The sequence below is a fragment of the Bos taurus genome, chromosome 10, assembly GCF_002263795.3.
Source record: "Bos taurus isolate L1 Dominette 01449 registration number 42190680 breed Hereford chromosome 10, ARS-UCD2.0, whole genome shotgun sequence".
Taxonomy (NCBI): domain Eukaryota; kingdom Metazoa; phylum Chordata; class Mammalia; order Artiodactyla; family Bovidae; genus Bos; species Bos taurus.
Window position 1 is genome coordinate 83,984,089 of NC_037337.1, and position 24,454 is coordinate 84,008,542.

Here is a 24,454-nt window from a genome sequence, read left to right on the forward strand (position 1 = left end):
TGTAGTAGGGTTTTCTACAAGATGCTGTAGGAGCTGGGGGGTGGGGGGTAGGGTGGGGTGGGCAGGGAGCACTCATGTCATGGGGTCCTTAAAATTGTAATGCACTTTCAGAGTAAACCAGCTCAGGACCACCAGCTTCACTGCTCTGATTCAGAAGGAAAGCTGACAAATAGAGCAAGCCCTACTCCCAAAGCCATTGCACCATTATTTGGTTCCATGTTATCAGCCTCCATGATGAGGAGTTAACTGGTCAACCCAAGTCAACAGACAGTAGCTGACTAATTACATTACTCCTTTCCAGGCGTTCACTGGTAACTTGAGGGGCTACTTTTTACATTATGCTTTACTGGCTTCTAGGGGGCTCCCAAAGGCATAAACTGTGAGGTGCCTGACCTTGACAAGTTTATTATTGTGTGGGGAAAGGGAAACAGATTATGGAAAATAGCTACTCAATGATTCCAGGTAGGTACACCAAGCACACAGGTGTGATGTAGGTGTGAAAGTTGGGTAGGAGATCACTGGAGAATAGTCAAACCAAATAGTCAGGGTGGTGGGTTACCTCCATGCTGCTTCTAAGCTTTGTAGAATATAGACTGTCTTTAAGTTAGCAATCACTTCCGGGAATCAAGCCTTAAGCCATAACACAGAACAGGAGAATATGTGATGTAGGCTAAACAGTAAAATGTATTTCTTGAGTGTGGTAAGAATTTCCAAAAAAGGAAAGTAGTTGCTGGAGTGAAACTTAGAGGGCTGGAGAAGTCTGTCCAGAGGATGTGTTCGGCTGTTGGTAGAAATACAGGATTTGGGTTCCTGGGGTGAAAGGGTGAAAATATTCCAGTTTAGTCTTAACGCTTCTGTTCTGTCTTTCCCCAGATAACATTTTTGAATGCACAGATTGACAGACATTGTTTAAAAATGTCCAAAGTGGCTGAAAGGTATGTTTCCCCTTACTGTTATTATTTTTTTCTAATTCAACAAAGGAGAAATGTGCCAGGGTTATGGCTGACGAGTGTGTATCAGGAGGCAGACCACAGTCATTTCTTACACTGATGGGTGGAAACACCACAGGCCTGTTTGAGTATAGCTAAGATAGCAGACCTCCCTTGAGTGATGCTAAAAATGTTCTGTTGCTAAAGCTTTTCAGGAGGGTGGCTGAGAGACCTTGTCAATCAAGGAAGAACCTTAAAAGCTACATAATGCACATTTACCTTCAGCCTCTTGATTAATTCAAATGGAATCGCTCCCTTTTCAGCTGTAAAACGCCCAGATTCACTTTATAGGGGGAAAGAATTATGTGTGCCCTTTGAGGTCCTGGCTGCGCAAACAGGGGGGACTGGACCATCAGGAGGCGTTCCGCCTCCACACACCATCAACCGCCCAACTGCATCGAATCAGCTGGAAAGAAAATATTTGGCACCTGCAGCCTGGCTTCCACAGGAGCCTTAGTGCTACAATCTGCACCAGGAGTCGGTTCCACTCTGTTAACTCATGGGAGACTTGATTTTGTCAATGAAACAGTCTGTTTTTGAATGTTTTTAAAGACGGGAGACCCCTGGAGAGTCTATATGGAATAAATCTGAGCAGGTAACCCCAAACTAGAGGTTTATTCATCCATATGCTACTGTTAAAGAGGCAACCAGTATCTGAAGACTCAAGGGCTTGAGCTGGGTCTTAGTATTTATTGGTCATCACAGTAAAGTGGGTCCTTTAAGCCCACCTGACACAGAGGACTGGCTGTGTGTTCAACCTGTAAGCCTTTTCTCTGCTGGCCCCTGGGTTCATCCACATCTCCTTTCTAGATAAATAACAGCAAAAAAATCAAGCCAAAGAAAACTCCATACACAAACGCCAAACTGGGATTCACACTTTGCCCTTAAGTGGCCAAGGACATCCTTGGATATGGGCTCATCTCTTTGATGGCATCTCGTATCTATCCCGGGACTTCTCAGTAGTGTCACAATTGACATTCTGGACCAAATACTTGTTGGTGGCAGGAGGCTGTCCTGTACATGACGTTTTGCAGCATCCTTGACCTCTACCCACGTATGTGTGCTGTGACTCAGTCATTTCCTACTCTTTGCAACCCCATGGACTGTCACCTGCCAGGCTTCTCTGTCCATGGGATTTCCCAGGCAAGAATACTGGAGTGGGTTGCCATTTCCTTCTCCAGGGGATCTTCCGGAGCCAGGGATCGAACCCACGTCTCCTGCACTGGCAGGCAGATTCTTTACCTCTGCACCACCTAGGAAGCCCTTGACATCCACCCGCTAGATGCCAAAACCCCACCTCACAGTTTATGACAACAAAAATGTTCTCACACACCATCAAATGTCCCAGGAGGGGGCAAAATCGACCCCACTGAGAATTCCTGATATTCCTATTTTCCCCTAATGCACATGCTTGAGAAGGTTGCCATGGCTGGAGCTCACCTCACATTAGACAAGTGTTCTAGGGGTCACAGTTTTAGCCTGGCAGGCTGGGGAGCCTCCTCACCCCACTATCATAATGTGGGGCTTTCGGAGTACCAGGCTCTGAGGTTGCTTTTCAAACCTCACTGTGGTTGTCTTCGTCCCAGCAGAGTGCTTGTGAGTGAAACAGCTGGGAGGACCTGGGCTCCCCTGGTGTCGTAGCCTATGAGGAACTGCAAGCTTCTTTGTCCGTGAATGGGGGACAGTAATGTCTGTCCTGGCTGTCCTAGGATCAGAGCTAGCCGTGGAAGGACACTCTAAAGTTTGCAGACCTGGGAGAGCATGTATGTGGGTGTGTCTTTCCCTTGGTCTGCTTGCTAGGGTCAGTGGTTTTGTGCCTGATCATCCAGGTCGGGGATGGGGTTAAGACTGGAGAGTCTTAAGCCATCGTGCTAGGAATTAGACTCAGTGATTCAGAGTAGACCAGGGAAACTGTGTTTTGAATACCCCATGGTGGACTGACCAGGTCTCTGAGGATTTGGGGAAGCTACTACCCACCACGCACAGAGACCTGAGAGCTCACATCAGAAGGGACACCCAGCCTGGTCTCATCTTTGGGGTGGAGGGAAAGATCCCAACCCCGTCAGCACAAGGGTGGCCAGCTGGGTGGGTGTGCATGGCAGGAAAGGAGACAGCCCTGGCGGGGGCGGGGAGCCTGAGCGGTGCATTGTTTGTTTACAGGCCTCACCTGGTACCATCTAATTATGCTTGAGAGCCTGCTCACACCCGAAGAGATTATTCATTCCGACCCTGCCCTCCTCACTCCCCAGCCTGAAGCTTTCACGAGTCTCCGCCCCACAGAGACTGCATTTTATTCCCAGCAGCAGTAACTGGCAACTTTTCAATGTGACACAAGGGTTTTTCATTAGAGCCACAGGAAACCCCCAGATAGAGAGGAGGAGGGAGAGGAGACGGGTGTTAGCAGGAGATAAAGCAGCCTGGAGCCTTGGTCTGTCAGTGGCTCAGTGGGGGGTGAGAATAGGGAGGTGGTGCTGGCAGCTGGCCTTGGGTGCAACTGCGCTGCTCGCCAGAGGTAGCAGCTGAGCTATCACAGGTGGGCAGACCTGGCTTCCCTGGACCCACTCCAGGCGATCGTGGTCATTAGCCAGAAGCCACAGGGCAAAGGACCGCAGCCCGCCGAGAACAGGCACGTGTGGTTTTCCCCTTAGTTCTCTGAGAACTGAAACTGGGGAGAGGGCAGGAGGGCTGGTGATCATAAAAGTCCAGTTCTGAAAAAGGCAGAAGTCAAGATTGAGTCAAAGGATGCAGCCGACGCAGCTGGGAAGAGAAAAAGGAACCTTTGCAAAGTAAATGAGCAGAACCACAGTGCAGGGGATGGATGTGGAGCCAGCCATCTAGGTTTGGATTCCGCCTCTGCCATTGTCCAACTGTGTGATCTTGGGCAGGTTGCTTCGCCTCTCTGTGCCTCGGTTCACCTCTTGAAAGGGGAGACAGCAGTGGTACGTAACTAACAGGGTTCATGGGTTAATCCTCTGCGAGAGCTTGATCTAGTCCTTGGCACTTACAACACTTGCAGCGAATATGAACAATTATTATTTTCCAGTGTGATGCTTTGGAAAGGAGCAGAATTCAAGTACATAAAATGGCATGAACCTGCTGTGTGGTGTCCAGAGGGACAGAGGACAGGCCAAGGAAAGAGGCTGGCCCTGCAGATGGCAGTTCTTCCCACCTCTTTCATTTCCACTCTCCAGCACATTGAGTCCTGCAGGCTGCCGAAGGCTGGCCCTGCAGCCTCCAGTCTGTGGGTCTCCCTGGGCTGTCTCCTCTGGTATCATGAACCTGAAACCTTTGAGGAAGGAGGTTGGCTCTTCTGTGCAGATTTTCTGGGTCATCTTGATTTCACCTCTTCTATCTCATTGTCCCCGTGAGTGGTCAAATGTCCTAAAATGCCTACATCATGGCCACCAAACTGCATTTCCTGGAAGCGGTACCAAAGCCCATCTGAAATGTCACCCAGTTTTGGCTTTAGAAAGTATGGTCCCTGCACACACAAATGAATTTTCCAGACAAATAATGCTTAACACCTTGAGCTTTTCATTTTAACTATTTTGAATGAGAATATTGCTTTAAAATGCCCTTGCCTTCTTAAAGAAAGAAAACTGCCTTTCAGTTAAGTTTTCTGGATAACTCAGGGTCAGTGTTCATATATTGTGCTTTAAAATTCTGTCAGTGATCAAGGTCTTACCAAAAGGTTTCCCTTTCCCCTAGTAAAGCAAAAGTGCGGGTCGTTCAGTCATGTCTGACTCTGTGACCCCACGAACTGTAGCCCGCCAGGCTCGTCTGTCCATGGAATTCTCCAGGCAAGAATACTGGAGTGGCTTGCCATTCCCTTCTCCAGGGGATCTTCCTGACCTGGGGATCCAACGTGGGTCTCCTGCATTGCAGGCAGATTCTTTACTGTCTGAGCCATCAGGACCCCAGACCAGTATGTTCTTTGAGTCTCTGTTTTTGCTTTTTAGTTGCTGCCTTGTTTTCTTATTTCTGTCAGCATGGCTTATCTCCAGTAGCCCTTCTTCCTCTCTAAACGATTCCCATTTCCAATATGTAGCAGGCCAGGTGTATCAGTTAGCTACTGCTGAGTAACAGACCACCTGAAAGCATAGTGTCTTCAAACAAGTGGCATTTGCTATTGCTCGCATGACTCCCTGCCAGTCTGTGTGCTCACATGTCTGTGTACATATGTCTATGTCTGCTGGACCACCCTCACGTCTGTGCGCCTCTGTGGATTCGGTTGGCTGCTCTACTGATCTTGCCTGGGATCTCTCACGTGTTTGGTTCAGCTGGTTTAGGATGACCTCGGCTGGGACCATTGGGCAGAGCTTTGCACGGTCTCCCATCCTCCAGCAGGCTGGTTTGACCTTGTTCGCCTGGAGACAGAAGGATTGCAAGCAAGAGAGCAGAAACGTGCAGAGTTCCTTGAGGCTTGAAACTGGCATTCTGACACTTCTGCTGCCTTTTATTAACAAAAGCAAGTCACAGGCCCAGATCAGATTCAAGGACTGGGGAAATACACTCCATTTTTAAAACAGATCTACCGCACCAGAAAATCAAATAATCAAGTTCTTCAGTCTCCATCCAAGAGCAAGAGGAAAAGAGTCTTCATGAGGTGTGCTCTTCTTAATAACAGGCACTGAGCCTTGGGGCATATGTTATTTCATTGTAGACTCTGCTCTGAGGCCCTTTTGGTCATTTATCTGTGTTTCCTCAAGAGGCGAAATTGCCAAATAGATGAGGTCTTGCTCTTCTTTGCAAGAGTGCTCAAGGGGATCCACTTTTTATTCAGCCCAGCTTTATAGCACTAGGCAAACCAACTTTGAGAATGCAAAAATCTATACATTTCAGTTCCAAATTGTTGGAAAGTCTCTATATTTTGCTATGTTTCTCCACCTTTAGTGGCACTGAGCTCTGGCCAGTCACTGCCCGGATCATGCAAAGCTGTCCCACATGGAGAAATAGTGTTGTGTGATTTTTTATCTGCTCCTGCACTTAGCTTATCCTTACCTGATCCTTGGGAGCCATGTGTGCATCACAGCCAACTGCTGAGTTGATTTTTTACCATCACCTTGCCTGCCCATGTCCGAGATCACTGCTGCCCCCTGAAATTATAGCAGGCTCCTCCTCTGCTTCCTGACCCCTCTATGATCATGAAGTGTAATTCATGAAATGAGATAATGAGCAAGGGACTGCAGATCCTAAGGGTCTATTAAAAACCTGCTGAGGTGATAGAAGTCTGTGAACTTACTGTCTAATGACAGTTTCAGGGAGGAAAAAATGGGGACCGAAGAGGTCATTACAACAGTGCTTTTATGTGATTCCAGATGCCTCAGAGTCCTTGCTTCTCGTTCCCAGCTCATGTTAGGTGATAGGAAAGAAAACACCAGAGGTAACACTGTAGACAGGGTGCCTGTATCCAGACCAAGACCTAGAAAGGCCGTGATAGCTGGCCTGGCGTATGCTCTTCTGTCTAAGGGGCCACATTCACCTCCATGGCCCTTCCCTCAACCTGAGTTTCTCTGTTGCATATCTTTTCTCTGGATGGCCCATAATTAAGGAATTCTTTCTTTATATTGTCTTTCCTCCCCTTTTTCTCCCACGTGAAGAAAGAGAGATGAATGAATTAATAAGAAGCAACCTTTTTTCTTCTGTGTCTGCTGTGCTGCTCTGCTTTTCATTCCCTTCCCATTCAGATCCTCTTCCTGCCCGGTCCCCCTTTGTGCATCATCATTTTGAAAGTACACGTACCAAAGGGGATGCAAACTCACTCTCCTGTTCACCCTTCTCACATTCTGTCTCCGGCTTTCCTTCCCGCAAGAGGCCCTGATCTCCTAGGGAATGCAGCAGCACATTTGCGTTGTATTTCTAAAGTCAGAATGATGGTCACTCTCCCAGAATGCTTTGTATTCCATGCCCTTGCTCCCCTTGAGTAATCACTTCCCACAGCTGCAAGCCAGCCCTCACTGCCCATTTTCCTTGGAGCCTGACAGCATCTCTCCTTCTTCCCCTTCATATACTATGTACCTCTTATATGTATATGTATATGTACATATACTATGTACTATGTATATACTTCATTCTTGGGATGCTGTGTAGGGAAAAAATACAGTCTTCCTTTCCCTGTGTTTTCCCTTTACTCTCACGCCACCATGGGCTTCCCTGGTGGCTCAGACGTTAAAGAGTCCGCCCGCAGTGCAGGAGACCTGAGTTCATTCCCTTGGTCGGGAAGATCCCCTGGAGAAGGGAAAGGGTACCCACTCCAGTATTCTGGCCTGGAGAATTCCATGGACTGTAGAGTCCAAGGGGTCACGAAGAGTCGGACACAACTGAGCAACTTTCACTCACCCTGCTTCAGATGCCAGTCATAACGAGTCCGTAGGTTCCCCACAACTTTTGTCTGACTTGGCTATAAACAGAAGTTCCCACGACCCCTTCCTTGGGTTTGGTTAATTTGTTCAGTGTCTCACAGAACTCTGGGAAACACTTTCACTTACCAGTTTATTAAAGGATACAGATGAACAGCCAGACAAAGAGGTACATAGGGCCAGGTCGGGGAGGGTCCCGAACCCAGGAGCTCCTGTCCCTGAGGGGCTGGAGTGCGTCACCCTGTCTGTCTGGATGTGTCCACCTCAGGAAGCATGAAATTGGCCCATGTGGCAAAGGGATGCCTGCCCTGGGAGCTATCACAGCACCAACTTACCTCTTGATCCCGCTATCACAGTGCTCACTTAGAGCCCCTATGCCTGTCCATTCTCACCTGAGACGCTGGACGGCTTGTATGGATGAAGCCTCGCCCACAGCAAATGTACCACCAGCAAGAGATTTACAGGACCGTGGGCGTGAACTGCCCGTCTTGGTTGCAAGCATCTATCTTATAGTTGTGAGGTAACTGGAGGACTCTTGAAATGCTTTCCTGTTCTCTTATCAAAAGGTCCTGAGGGCTCATCAAAGCCATTAGGTAATATATGGTGAACTTGCCTTATAGCACACCAGGCTCCTCTCTCCACCGAATTCGCCAGGCGAGAATACTGGAGTGGGTTGCCATTCCCTTCTCCAGGGGATCTTCCTGACCCAGGGATCAAACCTGGGTCTCCCCCATCACAGGCAGATTCTTTACCTTCTGTGCTACCAGGACAAAGACCAGTTTAGTGGCTCACCGAAGAACCAGAAACCAAAGCTTTTCAATTTGGTCCACTGCTCCTCCCACCCCCGTGGGGTTACAGTCCGTGCATGAGACAATGTGTTTAAAACTCAAAGTATCACAGGCTCCTTCATCTTCCTTTGATGAATAAAACATCCTGAGCCTCTCAGAAAATTGAAGAACGGGATGTGGTGCTTCCCAAACTTGCATATCGTTCACCTGGTGATCTTATTACCAATGCAGATTCTGACTCAGTAGGTCTGGGTGGGACCTGAGCTTCTGCATTTCTTACAAGCTCCCAGTGATACCTGTCCCGCGCTTCATGGACCACGTTTTTGAGTAGCAATGAGATGGAGCTGCCAACGAATTTCTTCACATTCTCAGAAGCAAGCTACTTGGCCACGCCTGCTCTTTGCAATTCAGTAGCAGGAATTGTGACTCTGAATCTGCCATTACAGGGGAAGCTGGTGACACTCAAGATGGCAATGCTTACGGGAAAGTTTTATTGTGGATCGATAACCATAAAAAGATTTATACCTGCTGGTCCAATAATTCCACTTATGGATATTAATTCTAAATAAATAACCTAAAAGGCAGAAAAACTTATGTGAACGATGCTGTTTTACTGTAGCCAGAACTATGTATACTAAAAGAAAGAAAAAGCCTATGTCTAATATAAAGGAAATGATTACATAAATTATAATAAATTCATTTAAGATACTAATAATATTGTGGACAAATATTTGTCTTCTCTCTCTCCCCAAAAGTAACATGTCAGTAAAGGAATATAAATAGTATAAACTCACAAGCTCAACAAATGAATGAATGAATAATTTCCACACATTTTTCCAAGATCACAAGTGTATGGAATTAAGGAGCATGACCACAGGCTTCTGTCTCTGTAATGTTGTGCTTCTTTATATTGGGTGGTGAGTTCAAGGGTGATACTCTTATAATTTTTATGAGAAATGTTTCAAAATTTAATAAAAAATAAATTGAATGGGGACAGAATGAAGAACATCATGACCTCTTTGTTAGGGGTGGGAGAATTATAACAAAACCAGTTTGCCCAGCAAAATCTGGCTTTGGTTCTTGAAGGCACCCAGGACCACGGGAGGCAAGAAGGAGGCATGGGCGTAACCCCAGAGGAATAGGTAGTCAGTCTCTGGAGCTTCTGCATCTGTGATTCCAAGCCCACAAAGAGACCCTCTCTCCCCATTAATGACAAACGCAGGAGTTGGGCACTTAATTCTCTGGAGAAATTGAATCCCATTAGCTCAGAACTCAGACACATCACATCACAAAGGGCAAGCTGAAAGCAAGAGAATTACTGAGTGAGTTGCATACAAGCTCTGGGACCCCTGACTCCTCCCATGCCTTGGTCTCAGGAGCCAGATGTAGATGCCCATAGGCAAGAGACTGCTAACTATAACACGCAGGCCAAATCCATTCCACTCCACTCCCTGTGTTTGCAAATAAAGTTTTATTGGAACACAGTCACACACATTTATTCATGAATTATCTGTGGCTGCTTTTGTGCCATAATAGAAGAGCCAAGTAGTTGCAACAGACACCATCTGGTCTGCCAAGCCTAAAATATTAACTATTTCAGTCTTGCAGAACAAGTTTGTCTACCACTACTTTGGCTTTCTCTGGTGGCTCAGAGGTAAAGAATCTGCCTGCCAGTGTAAGAGACTCAGGTTTGATCCCTGGGTTGCAAAGATGCCTTGGAATAGGAAATGGCAACCTGCTCTAATACTCTTGCCTGGAAAATTCCATGGACAGAGGAGCTTAGCGGGCTACAGTCTAGGGGGATGCAAAGAGTCGGACACGACTGAGCACACAATATCCCCAGAAACCTAAGAAGATATTTCATTCATAAAATGAGAACTAGATACCAAGATAAACAAGAGTGAACTCTGGAAATGTAAGAAAGTGATAGTCCATAATGGAAAAAATAAAGAAAATTTCAGAAGAACCAATAGACAAGAAGACGAGAAAAAAAAATAGAGAAAATATAGAAATATTGGATTATCAATTCCAACATTTAATTTAAAATAATTATAAAAAGAGAAGACCAAGGAGATGAAGGTTATGAAATTACCAAAGAAATACCATGAGATTTCTGGGAAATATATATATGTGTGTGTGTGTGTGTCTATATATATATATATTTTTTTTTTTTTAACCTATTGATTGCCCATTGTGCACAGTGAATAAAAACTACCAGCAAGGGTCATGGGGAAATTTGAAAGCACTATAGCAATAAAGGGAGAAGGCAATGGCAACCCACTCCAATGGTCTTGCCTGGAGAATCCCAGGGACAGAAGATCCTGGTGGGCTGCCATCTATGGGGTCACACAGAGTCAGACACGACTAAAGCAACTTAGCAGCAGCAGCAGCGTAGCAATAAAGAGACGACGCTAAGCTTCCAGAGAGAAAAGAAACCAAACAAAAGAACAAAAATTAAAATGGATTCAGACTTCTCAATAGTATCATAACAAACTGAATATCAAAAGAAATGGAGCGATGCCTTCAAAATTCTGAAAGAAAAATGATTTTTAACTCAGGGTTCTATATCCAGCACTGTGAGTGAAGTATGAAGTAAAAGCAATTTTAGGCCTGCAAAGACTCAAAATATTTAGCTCTTGTGTATCCTTTCTTAGGAAACTGCTAAAGGATGTGCCTCAGCACAGCCAGGGAGTAAAACCAGTAGGCAGGCGTGGAATCCAGGACACCAGGGCTCCCACAGAAGTGAAGGAAGGCCTGAGATGACGGTTTTGCATCAAGCCTATAGAACAAATGGTTCAGAATAGAGCAAGAGGACTCAAGACTTTGGGGAGAGGGCCTCCAGGAGACAGAGAGACAGAACTGATTGATTATCTGATGTGCTGTGGGGAAGTATTGCTAGGTGTTTTTACACATTTGTTAGAACACTTAAAAAATGTAATACACTCCTGAGCCCAGTGGCAAACAATTATTATACAGTTTAATAACATGAACACTGACTGCTGATATAACAAAGTGTTACATTTGGAGGAAATGGTGGAGGGAGTTGGGGACTGGTAAGTAGAAAGTTAATCTTTGTTTAAAATTGATAATCAAAAGCAGGTATGAAAATGTATAATTTAGGAATATCCGTGGCCACAGGACTGGAAAAGGTCAGTTTTCATTCCAATCCCAAAGAAAGGCAATGCCAAAGAATGCTCAAACTACCGCACAATTGCACTCATCTCACACGCTAGTAAAGTAATACTCAAAATTCTCCAAGCCAGGCTTCAGCAATACGTGAACCGTGAACTTGCAGATGTTCAAGCTGGTTTTAGAAAAGGCAGAGGAACCAGAGATCAAATTGCCAACATCCGCTGGATCATCGAAAAAGCAAGAGAGTTCCAGAAAAACATCTATTTCTGCTTTATTGACTATGCCAAAGCCTTTGACTGTGTGGATCACAATAAACTGTGGAAAATTCTGAAAGAGATGGGAATACCAGACCACCTGATCTGCCTCTTGAGAAATTTGTATGCAGGTCAGGAAGCAACAGTTAGAACTGGACATGGAACAACAGACTGGTTTCAAATAGGAAAAGGAGTTCGTCAAGGCTGTATATTGTCACCCTGTTTATTTAACTTATATGCAGAGTACATCATGAGAAACGCTGGACTGGAAGAAACACAAGCTGGAATCAAGATTGCTGGGAGAAATATCAATAACCTCAGATATGCAGATGACACCACCCTTATGGCAGAAAGTGAAGAGCAACTAAAGAGCCTCTTGATGAAAGTGAAAGTGGAGAGTGAAAAAGTTGGCTTAAAGCTCAACATTCAGAAAACTAAGATCATGACATCCGGTCCCAACACTTCATGGGAAATAGATGGGGAAACAGTGGAAACAGTGTCAGACTTTATTTTTCTGGGCTCCAAAATCACTACAGATGGTGACTACAGCCATGAAATTAAAAGACGCTTACTCCTTGGAAGGAAAGTTATGACCAACTAGATAGCATATTCAAAAGCAGAGACATTACTTTGCCAACAAAGGTCCATCTAGTCAAGGCTATGGTTTTTCCTGTGGTCATGTATGGATGTGAGAGTTGGACTGTGAAGAAGGCTGAGTGCCGAAGAATTGATGCTTTTGAACTGTGGTGTTGGAGAAGACTCTTGAGAGTCCCTTGGACTGCAAGGAGATCCAACCAGTCCACTCTGAAGGAGATAAGCCCTGGGATTTCTTTGGAAGGAATGATGCTAAAGCTGAAACTCCAGTACTTTGGCCACCTCATGCAAAGAGTTGACTCATTGGAAAAGACTGATGCTGGGAGGGATTGGGGGCAAGAGGAGAAGGGGATAACAGAGGATGAGATGGCTGGATGGCATCACTGACTCGATGGACGTGAGTCTCAGTGAACTCCGAGAGTTGGTGATGGACAGGGAGGCCTGGCGTGCTGCGATTCATGGGGTCACAAAGAGTCGGACACGACTGAGTGACTGATCTGATCTGATCTGATCTGAGGCCGTCTATGGGGTCGCACAGAGTCAGATATGACTGAAGCAACTTAGCAGCAGCAGTAGCAGCAGCAGGTAAATGCTAAAAATAAATAAATAAAGACAGAAAGTAGGTGCCTCTGTGAGAAGGGATAGGAGAAAAAACATTGCTGTTGGTTGCTTTTTGTACAGGAAAGAGTTTAGCACCATTTTATCATTTTAACTATACAAACTTTAAAAAAATGAAATTCTATTTTAAAAGATTATGATTTTTTAAATTATAACTGTAAAAACTGAGTTACTTTTTGGGAAAATCCTTTATATAGGTTAACTCCTTTTGGTCTGCCAGGACTTTAAAGGCTTTATAGTAAAGAAATCCATCCAGCTGGGAAGGAATACTGGGCTGGCAGCCTTGAAAAAGTGTAGCGTCCGCTGTGTGCCCCAGATGCCCTGAGATCTGCAGTCCCCATGGGAGGGTGATACACAGGCAGGTTTGGACCAGTGTATCAGTAAAGCTAGCATAACCAGGGAGGGATGCACCAAGATTCAGGGAAAGAGTTAGGTGGGGAAAAGATACAAAATTTATGTGTATACTATAACTGCAATAATGCAGAAACAATATGTCCATCATGGGGAGAGAGCAAGGACAAATGAAAACAGTTTGAGTTGTCAGAAGTGGGAGCGGGGGTCATATTTTTTTTCCTTTAACTTGGAATTATATGAAGATTGATATGATGTTTATGTTAAACAGAATACCTGTTGTTATGGGAAATTGGTGGTATTCTTTGCTCTGCTTTCCTTCTACAGCTTAATTGCTTACACGGAACAGTACGTGGAATATGACCCTTTGATCACACCAGCTGAGCCGTCCAATCCCTGGATCAGTGATGATATCGCTTTATGGGACATAGAGATGAGGTAAAAAAAACAAAAATGTTTTAATGTTTGGAAGTGGGGGGAGGAGCACAGTGCATGAGAATAGGAGATTATTATTGTACCCCATCTTAATTTGACTCTTTTTATCAACAGAACAGAAACTCCTCCTGTAACCACCCAAATGATTTCCTTGCTCATGGTTTCTACCTCTTTATAGTATTGTATGTGGATCCTTTATGGCTTCCCTCTGACCTCTCTCTGATTCTATGGATGTTACGATAACTGGGACAGTCCGTCATAGTTGCTAGTTCTGACTTCTGGAGGGCAAGAATCTGTGGATCATTTGCTTTTCATACATTAGCAACAACAACAATAATAGCTAGCATTTACTCTGTACTTCAGAGAAGGCAGTGGCACCCCACTCCAGTACTTTTGCCTGGAAAATCCCATGGACGGAGGAGCCTGGTGGGCTGCAGTCCATGGGGCCGCTAGAGTCGGACACGACTGAGTGACTTCACTTTCACTTTTCGCTTTCATGCATTGGAGAAGGAAATGGCAACCCACTCCAGGGTTCTTGCCTGGAGAATCCCAGGGACGGGGAGCCTGGTGGGCTGCCGTCTATGGGGTCTCACAGAGTCTGGCACGACTGAAGCGACTTAGCAGCAGCAGCAGCAGTCTGTACTTGGCCTCTAGTAAGTATCTTCCAATGAGTCACCACAACAGGTAAACATTATTCTCAGAATTGAACAGATGGAAAATGGGAGTTAATGGACTTGCTCGAGGTCACACAGCAAGAAGGTGATAGGATTAGGATTAGAACCCAGGCAGAGGGCCCCAGAGCTGTGGTCTTCATCCCTCTGCTCTTCTGGAGTAGCAGGCACAATGGTTCCATTCAGAAGTTCCTTCTGGATGAGAGAAAAGTGAAAGTATTAGTTGCTCAGTCTGACTCTCTGTGACCCCGTGGACTGTAGCCCTCCAGGCTCCTCTGTCCGTGGAATCCTCCAGGCAAGAATACTGGAGTGGGTTGCCATTTCCTTCTCCACGGGATCTTCCCAACTGCAGGGATCGACCCTAGGCTCCTGCATTGCAGGAGGATTCTTTACTGTCTGAGCCACCAGGGAAGCCCATACAGATGAGAGAAGCTAGTGTGTTTACTTAATAGCTAAGCAACTAAAGCCCGGGGGGTCTTAGACCACATTGGAGATTACAGAAGGAACCCAGTATGTTGTGCCTTTGCACCCTCTGCCCTTGGCTAGACAATTCTTTATTTTGTTCTTCATTTCTTTGTATCTCTCTCATTCACTTTCACCCTTGTCTTTTTTTCTGACTTCTTTTCTTAAGATGGAAACCTTGTAAGAAGGAATAGAAGTCACAGATGCTCATTATAAAAGGTTCAAACTGTCTTTGTGTATGCATGCATGCTCAGTTGCTTCAGCCCCATGGAGTGCACTCTTTGCAGCCCCGTGGAGTGTAGCCCACCAGGCTCCTCTGTCCATGGGATTCTCCCAGGCAAAAATGCTGGAGTGGGTTGCCATGCCCTCCTCCAGGGGACCTTCCCAACCCAGGGATTGAACCTGCATCTCATGTCTCCTACATTAGCAGGTGGGTTCTTTACCACTAAGGACCACCTGGGAAGCCCTTCAAACTGTTAAACGTATATGAGAAAGAAAACTCTCTCTCGCTCCATCCCAATCTCACTTTCCAGAAAGAGCCTTTGTTGATAGTTTAATGCCATGGTTCCCAAACTGCACCCAAGCACTCTGGGCTGCTGCAGGGAACTCACAGGATTCCCGGGAGACATTCTAAATCATTAAGGAAAACACTGATGTTCAACCTATGTCAGATACTGTATAAATGACTAACTTAAGGTGTTCCCTGTTTTCAACGTTAGATCACATTATATTCCTTTCAGTGATGCCATATCTTTGCAAATCCAGGTGTTCGGGGCAGTTGCTATGATAAAAAGGAATTACTGGGCAAAAATCAACACAGAATAGGAAATGAAGGTGGCGGGGTTGAGAAGATGTGCAGCGCTCCACAGCACGTGTGTGCTCATTTAGGAGCAAAGTAAACATACTATATTTTCTTCCAATTTATATATATTTCAAATAACTCTGAAACAACTTAAAAACAACCCAAGCATTATCAATCTTTTTCATCTTTGCAAATCTGACAGATTAAAATAAACATCTCATTTTGCTTATATTTTTTTGTTAAAGTACTTGAGGATCTATTCTTATGATTACTAGATACTCATTTTTCTTTGGTGGCTTGCCTGTTTTTTTTGTGTTCTTTGCCTTTTTTCTAGTGATGTGTTTTGCCTTGGACATGGGGATAGAAAGCAGTCACATTTACTCAGATCACATAGTTAACATTTTTCTCAGCTGTTTGTTTTCTGAATCTAATTTTTCTCCTTGTTTCTTTTTCTCTTCCTTGAGTTTTACTTTATTAGTCGAGTTTTGTGTTAGCTAGTCGTGTGTGTGTGTGTGTGTGTGTGTCCGACTCTTTGTGACCCTATGAACTGTAGTCTGCCAGGCCCCTCTGTCCATGGAATTTCCCATGCAGGAATACTGGAGTGGGTTGCCATTTCCTCCTCCAGTGGGTCTTCCTGACCCAGGGACTGAACCCATGTCCCTTATGTCTCCTGCATTGGTCAGACGGGTTCTTTACCGCTAGTGCTGCCTGGGAAGCCCCATGTAAGAAAGACAACTTCTTTTTAATTATTTCTGACATGCCCTTGGTAGTCCCTTTGATCTGATCCAAGAATTTACATCTTTCTTTAACTTGCTTCTCTTCTCTCTCTCTCCCTCTCCTTTATTGCTACTCTTTTCTCTCCATTCTACCCTCTCTTTTCAGGAAATCCTTTGGTAGGAACTCTGGTCATCTGCGGTGTAGTAGCACCATCTCTTATCTTTTCTCTATTAAAAATTCCATCTCTTAGTCTTTTTCTTCTATATTCAAGAATAGAATCTCTTGAGTTACTCTTCAGAGTCACCAGTCTCAGTGGTACCCATTCTGTGACTTTATACTTTAACGAGTTTTTTTTTTTTCCTACTGAGTGCTGGGAAGGGTAGTTGACACTTGTGCTTTTAATTTCCAAGAATTTATAATATTCTTGGACTGCTTTGTCTTCACAGCCTGCTCTGTTCTAGTGATGTATATCCTCTTGAATTGCCCTGGATGGAATTCAGACTTTTTTCATATCTCCCCTCTATTTCTGCCACTTAGTTTATTTCACAGGGCATCATTGATCAGAGAATCATTGCTTCTGTTCATTGTGTCATTACTCCGATCACTGTTCAGAGCAGATCAGTCCTTTCAGACAATTTGGGTACTACTGGTTTTCATAAGTGAAGGTCTTGGCTTTCAACTTTCACTATATGTTAGAACCACCCGGAGAGCTTATTTGAAAAAGTACCAGTGCCTAGTCCCCTCTCTGGGTCAGTTAAGTGCGCCATTTCTGGCAGTGGTGGATTGCGTGTTTGTTTAATCTTATGCTAATTACAGGCCTTACCTGGAAGCCCAGCCTTTCCTCGGCCTAACGTTCCGGCAGCCAGGCGCGCCACTCTGTTTCGGGCCTGATGCGTTTAAGTCATTCAGTCTCCTCTCCACGGCGCACCCCAAGAAGGACACTCTTCTCCCATCTGTTGAGGGATCTTAGCGGGGCACAGAGAGATCTGCAGAAACCAGTGAGCAGCAGGAGGAAACCTCAGCATCTTTGGAAGTCTCCCTGCCTTGCTGAGATGTTTTCTCATCCATATTAGCTCTACCAGCCCCAGGTTACACAGGCACCACCCTCTGGCTTTACTTCCCATGTGAGAAGCTGGCCAGAAAATGTCCCCCTTTTACTTAGAGACCCTCTTGGCCCAGGGAACCCGTGTCTCATATTTCTGAGTTCCTCCCCTATGCACCCCCATTCACTACCTGCCAACTGCCCCTACTTCCAGTCTTGCTGCTCAGGGCTTGGGATTTTCCCAGGCTTCTGCTGGTAACACTCAGTCACCTTATTCCCAGATGGCCCCACTGGAAGCCTAGGTGGCCCATGCTCAGCTTTGTCACCAGTTCACCTGCTTCGTAAGTTCCCAAAGTTCCTCAACGTTTGTCCTCTGCTGGTAGGAAATGTATTTGCCTCTTACACTCTATGTTTTATTTTGGCTTTGATAATTCACTGAACTCCAGATTCTTATCTGTTCCCTCCTCCTGGACCACTCTCACAGACCCTCACATGGCTGGCTTCCCTTTTCATTCAAGCCTCACTCAGCATTGGTGTCTTTTTCTCAGAAAGGTCTTCGGTGACCACTCACTCTGTAGAGGCCACCCAACATCCATCCAGTCTTTCTAGATCACATCCTCCCCCTGGATCTCTTTCTAAATAAGACTTACAGTTATTTTAGCACCTAGACCTGTGTCTGGCATGTAGTAGGTACTCAGAAAGTATAGGTTGGATGGAGGGTGAATGGAGAAGTGACCATTTTGTTGGTAATGCTGTTGGCATTTGGGAAAGGAAGAGAGGTTAAGCGTGTGAATTTAATTCACCTTGATAACATTGGCATTTCCTCCTTCTTTCTTGTAAGTCAGCAAAAAAAAAAGGCAAAAAGCATGATAGTTTGGGAAGATGGTGGCCACCTGGCCTGTTGGTTTATTCAAACATATTAGCACTTTGTCCCCAAGGGACTCACTGCCCCCACAGCTAGGTTCTGGCTCTGTTTTTACAGCTCAGGCTTCTACTGTCATCATAACATCTGACCTAACACCTACAGTGTTCTGTTCATCTTCAAGCTAGTTACGCAGATACAAGGGAGAATGACGAGAATGTGAGGCCCTCTTTCTTCTCCCAGCAGGACATTCCCACCCAGTCAGACAGCTGGCAGTGATTGGGAACCTGCCTCTGGTGATACAGAGTCAGGGATCAGCACCAACATGCTTGTTCAATCTAGAGACCAAACAGCCTTTGTGCATGAAGCAAGGGCTGAATGTGACCAGCAAAATAATCAGAGGTCATCTTTTTCTCAGTTTCAGTTTAATTTAGTGTAACTAATAAAGAGTATTGAGACCTACTACGTGCTATCTTCTAAGTAAGAAAGTTTCTCAAGATACCCACGTAGCAAAGTGAATAACATGCTGTCTTACCTCCCGGCTCCAGGATTCCTCCTTTTTGGCAAAGGACATTAATATCACTTGGGGCACAGAGTCAGGCCCTAAGAGCAGGAGTGTTGGCAAAGATTCAACAACAAGTGGAGAGGTTGTGCCCCATAAGAAAATGAGATGAATGTACTTTTTGTCCCCAAGAGGGGAGACCTCAGGGCTGTGAAAAGTGAGGGTGGAAAGAAGAGCAGAGAGACAAGAGAGAGCAAGCCTCCATTCAGAGCCATGAAAACCCCTAGTGCTGAGGTGTCCGAGGACTTTTCAAAGTGGAAATACTGAATATGTGATTTCTAAACTGCCGGGGGTTGGATGGTGCAATGTGTACCCCCTTCTCAAGACCCTCCAATTTCAGTAAAGGCTTCTACCCTCTCAGACACTTTATATGAAGTTGGTTTTTGGTGAAGATGGGTGAAGTTGTATGGAAGAGTCGAGGCAGCATGGGAGACAGTAGGGGTCACTTGGGACTTCATGTTCATCTGAGGTGAGCTGTGATTTCTCCTGGGCGTGAGTAAATGGGTACAGACTCTTTCCAATGCCCAGGGCAGAGGTCATCACAGATAACGTCTGGATTCTACAGAGTTGAACATACTGTCTCAGCCATGTAGGGTTTATAGACAAACCAGTCAAAGACAACAACAGGGATTAATAGAATAATTGGCAGGATGAAGCAGGATGTAGCATAAACAGTATGAAATTGTGCTTTAATCCTCTCTCCTTCTCAGACAAACTATTAGATCTAGAAATCCAAGGATGAGAAAAGGAATGTTCAGGGGGCAATACAAGACTGCCTCTTTAAAGGATATACCTGAAGTTTATTCGGTGAAAATTCTGAGAAGTCAAATTTAGATAAAGAAGATAGTGATTGCCAGGGCTCATCACTGAGAAAGAATCAGCCCCAAATTGCCAGATCTCAGTTGGAGAGAGCTCTGTCATCTGAGGGCTTCCCTGGTAGCTCAGTTGGTAAAGAATCTGCCTGCAATGCAGGAGACCCTGGTTCAATTCCTGGGTCAGGAAGATCTGCTGGAGAAGAGATAGGCTACCCACTCCAGTATTCTTGGGCTTCCCTTGTGGCTCAGCTGGTAAAGAATCCACCTGCAGTGTGGGAGACCTGGGTTTGATCCCTGGGTTGGGAAGATCCCCTGGAGAAGGGAATGGCTACCCACTCCAGTATTCTGGCCTGGAGAATTCCATGGACTATATAGTCCATGGAGTCACAAAGACTGAAGTCTCACTCACGTGACTGAGTGACTTTCACTTCACTTCACTCCACTCCACTGTCATTTGAATACCACCAGGAAAGTGTCCCTGGGAAGATGCCATCAGCGAGATAGTGGCTCTAACAAGAACCTGGCATTGCCTGCAGGATTGGGGTTCATGATTTGCCCTCACCACATGGTATTGGTTTGACCTTCTCTCTTTGCTGGGCAATAGGCACATGAGCAAAGAGCTACAAGGAACCGGCTCATCCTACTTGGTCAAAGGCATCCACTCCCAACTAGCCCAATGTGCTGAGGGGCAGAGACGATCACTGAGCTACTCAGCAAGTTTGATAGAACTGTAATCCATGGTATTAGTCGATCTCTCTCCCTGTGGTAGTCAGTCTCCATATATAGCCCCATCAGGGCTTTCCTCTTTGTATGCAGGGACTGCTTCTTCTATGGAAAGGGGACACCTTCCCCCACTTTTCATCCAGGCTGGCCTTGATGTCTTATTTAACCGACAGAGTATGGCAGGAGTAATATTCTGGGAACAGATCATAAAACAGCTCTTGGTCATTTGAAACATTTGCTCCTAAGACATTCTTTGTTAAAAACCTATTGGTTATGAGAAACCCAAGTGATCAGGGAGATCGTGGAGGTGGAGAGCATTGGCTGAGCTTCTGGCCAAAAACCAGCATCATCTGCCATGTGATGAGCCATCTTGGATGTCCAACCCAGTCCACCCTTCAGATGACACCACCCCCAGCTACTATCCATCTACAACTCTTGAGAGATCCGAAGTGAGAACCTCCCAGCTGGGCCCAGTCAACTCATGGGATGCTGAGAGAGAAGAATAAATTGTTGTTTCAAGCCACTGAGTTTGAAGATGGTTTGTTCCAGAGTAACAAACAACAGGACCACTCCTTGTTGAAGTATTAGGACCCTCAGGTTTTCTTGGAGCATTAAGTAATATTGTGATTGTTTCTTCAATAACCTTCATCTTGAGATGGACTCATTGGTTATTCACTCTTTAAGGAACAATCCCTTGTTTCATAATTTTTCCAGTAACTCGAAACCTTTTGAAGATAGCTTGATGTTTTTATAGATAGATGCTTATTCTGAATCTGGCTTTATTGTTCTCAATTTGGGAGAACAGCTGGAATGAAAGACAGACTCCCTGGGAGAGCCACCTGTCTTGGCTGTGTTAATTTGGGCTGCTCAGTGGGAGGCTGGAATTTGGTGAGAAGCAATGGGCATGGAAGAGAAATTAGAGTTGGAAAAAGGCATCTAGCTAGCAAATAGAAATATAAGGACACATCGATGTCAATATAAAGACACATCATCTACATTACTTACTGTACACATTTTTCTTACTGATTTCCCTTTAGTGTTAAACACGTGCTGTGTGAAAAGCACTATGATAAATACAGAGATGTGGTCTCTGCCCTCAGAGAGCTCACAAAATAGCTGCAAAGACAGTGACATAAACCCTTTAAAAGTTAAGTGATGGTACAAAACCATAATTAGAGATATGTCATGAGAAAGCCTTTCTATACAATGGATGAAAATAGAGGGGCTCTGAGTTCCATGGATTATCTGAGTGAGACCAAGGGAAAGTTATGGTACTAGTCACCTGGGGATGGATGTCCAGAGATAACTTTTCAGAATTATTTTATAACCACAGAGACCATTCCATGGTAGCAACATGTTCACATCTGATCTTGAACCTTCAAAGGGATGGTTCTTCAAATAACCAAGAGGTACAAGAAAGACATGTATAGGAAAGTTATATCCAAGAAGCTTTTAATAGAATAGATCCCAATGACCAGATTATTAGAAGAAAAAGAGCAGATATAGGGTGCCCAGACACAGAAATAGGATTGTGAATAATGAGTAATTGAAGGAACCCAGATGTACTAGGTTGAATAGTGTCACCTAAAAATTCAAGTCCTTCCCAGAATCTCAGAATGTGACTTTATTTGGAAACAGGACCATTAAAGATGCAATTAGTTAAGATGAGGTCACCCTGGGGTAGAGTAAGCTCTTACTCCAATATGTTGCTCTTGTTGTGTAGTTGCTAAGAGTTGTGTCCAACTCTTTTTCAACCCCATGGACTGTAGACCGCCAGGATCCTCTGTCCATGGAATTCCCCAAGCAAGAATATTGGAGTGAGTTGCCATTTTCTTCTACAGGGGATCTTCCCGACCCAGGGATTGAGCCTGCGTTGACTGCATTGGCAGGCGGATTCTTTACCACTGAGCCACCAATTGGAGGGAAGTCCAATCCAATATGACTGATGTCTTTATAAGGAGAGAAAACAGAAACACTGGCACATACAGAGTAAATGCCATGAGAAAAACCAGATACAGAGGCAGAATACCATGTGATACAGATACAGATACAGATACAGAATACCATTCTAACAGAGGCAGAATACCATGTGATGACAGAGGCAGAGATTGGAGTAATGCATGAGCAGGCCATGGATGCCAAGGATTTCTGGCAGCATCAGAAGCTAAGAAGAAGGCATGGAACAGGTTTTCCTCTAGAGCCTTCAGAGAGAGTGTGGCCCAGTTAACACCTTGATTTCAGATTTCTAGCCTCTAGAACTGTGAGAGAATCAATTTCTATTTTAAGCCGTCCAGTTGCTCGTATGTTGGCCAACTAGGAAACCGCCACACCAGGGTAGCCTGTCTCTCCAAAACTCCTTGTTTCTGCTGAAGGCTGAGCTTGCAGCTCCCTGTATATCCAGACATCTGTCCTAGGCCATCTAGAGACACCCCTGGCTCTCTGGCTTACCCCCAAAATGGCCCTTATCCTCCACCACTCTTCCCCCTGCCACCACCAAGGAACCTGGTGGGATGAATACGGCTCACTGCTTGCAAACCAGAAAGTAGTGATGCTGGTGGTGGACGTGTGTCCATAACACAGTCACGACAAAGACTGAGCAACTTTCCACACCTGGCTTTCTGGGCACCGCCACTGATTGGGGTATAGCTGTCATCAGCACCATCCCCGAAGAGCCCTGCAACCTTGGTGGCCATCCCAGGTCACAGCACGACCCTGGCAAAAGCAGATGCGTTCCTGCAGCTCGGTGGGGCTTCCATTTGTTGCTTGCCTCAATAGTAACAGCGCTTTTTGTCCTCTGGAAAGCTGTTGAGTTTGATTCTGTGGCTTGAGTTTGAGAGACTCTAGGATCTGTCTTCTTGGCTCATTACAGAAAGCCCAGCCTTGAACACTGGGGAAAAAAAATCTATCTTGGAATTCCTCATTGTTGGTGGCTCAAATGGTAAAGAATCTGCCTGCAATGTGGGAGACCTGGGCTTGATCCCTGGATTAGGAAGATCCCCTAGAGGAGGGCATGGCAACCCACTCCAGTATTCTTGCCTGGGAAATCCCATGGAAGACATCATAAAAAAAGTTTGTGTCTATTTTTAAAAAGAAGGGAAATAGGTGGATGTGATCGCTGTGTGTGAGCTGTAGGGCTCACAGCTTAGTGCTTGCAGATAAAATGCACCTTCCTTACATCATTTGCGGAGGCTACAGTGTAGTGGTTCTGAACCCTGTGGGCAAGAGCCTTTTAATGTGGCTAGCATTCATTCCACACCAACACACTTTCTGTTTCCACCTTCCGTCCTTGGCAATAGAGCTGCATGGGGAGCATATGTTTGGACTTGGGGAGTGAAGAGACAACTACTGTTGAGCTCCTGCAAAAAGCCTGAAAATGAATGGAATATTTTCTCCACTGGTTTTTGAAGTTTTCTTGTATCAAGCCAGATGACAATGAAACTGTTCTGTGTTGTGCTTAGTCACTCAGTTGTGCCCGATTCTTTGCAACCCCATGGACTATAGCCTGCCCTGTTCCTCTGTCCATGGGGATTCTCCAGGCAAGAATACTGGAGTGGGATGTCATGCCCTCGATGACAATGAAGCTACATACTTTGTTATTTGGCTCTCCAGAGATATACCTTCACCACCCTAGAATTTAATATCATGCTTTTGACTTTCGTTGAAAGCATTTAATTCACGGACACATGCTGTTATCTCCCACTCAAGTGGTGGACCAGCAGTGGGATCTTAGCCCCACCTCAGACACACAGAATTGGAATTCCCAGCTTAACAAGATCCCTGAGTGACTTAAGTGCACATTAAACTCTGAGAAGTTTGCATGTTATGAAAAAACTCAAATGAACTTTTTGGCAATCCAATAGCTGTATGTAAAAGTTTCCTGCACTTTTTTTTTTTTTAAATAAAGGTATCAGAAATATCATTCATTGTGTTTCAATGCTCCTTATGTAAAGACTTGTGAGACACTTCCTCTTATAATTCAGTACTAGAGCAAAAGTTGTCTTTACTGACAAACTTACATATTACCTCTTTCAAACATTGAAAGTGGTTCAATCCATTCAAATCTCTTTTTATCTTGGCTCCAAGGAAGCTCTAAAAAATTTTTTTGTTCACTGGCAGTAGTTCCCCCAGCCTAGGTTTTCTGGTATAATAACCATCCCCTACTAAGACTTATCATCACTTGTTTTTATTACTATTCTTTCCTATATTGGGGTGTCCCTGGTGGCTCACTGGTAAAGAATCCACCTGCCAATACAGGAGACATGGGTTCGATCTCTGGGT

General features: G+C 45.0%; 1 protein-coding gene across 21 annotated transcripts in view; it reads left to right on the forward strand.

Annotated features, from left to right (window-relative positions):
* Window positions 1-24,454, forward strand: part of RGS6 (regulator of G protein signaling 6) — a 612,180-nt gene that overhangs the window by 529,428 nt on the left and 58,298 nt on the right. For all 21 annotated transcript variants that reach the window (XM_024998112.2, XM_010809582.4, XM_024998111.2 and 18 more), the window contains 2 exons: window positions 874-935; window positions 13,413-13,523. In XM_024998112.2, coding sequence (XP_024853880.1) covers window positions 874-935; window positions 13,413-13,523 — 173 coding nt within the window. The remainder of the gene's footprint in view (window positions 1-873; window positions 936-13,412; window positions 13,524-24,454) is intronic.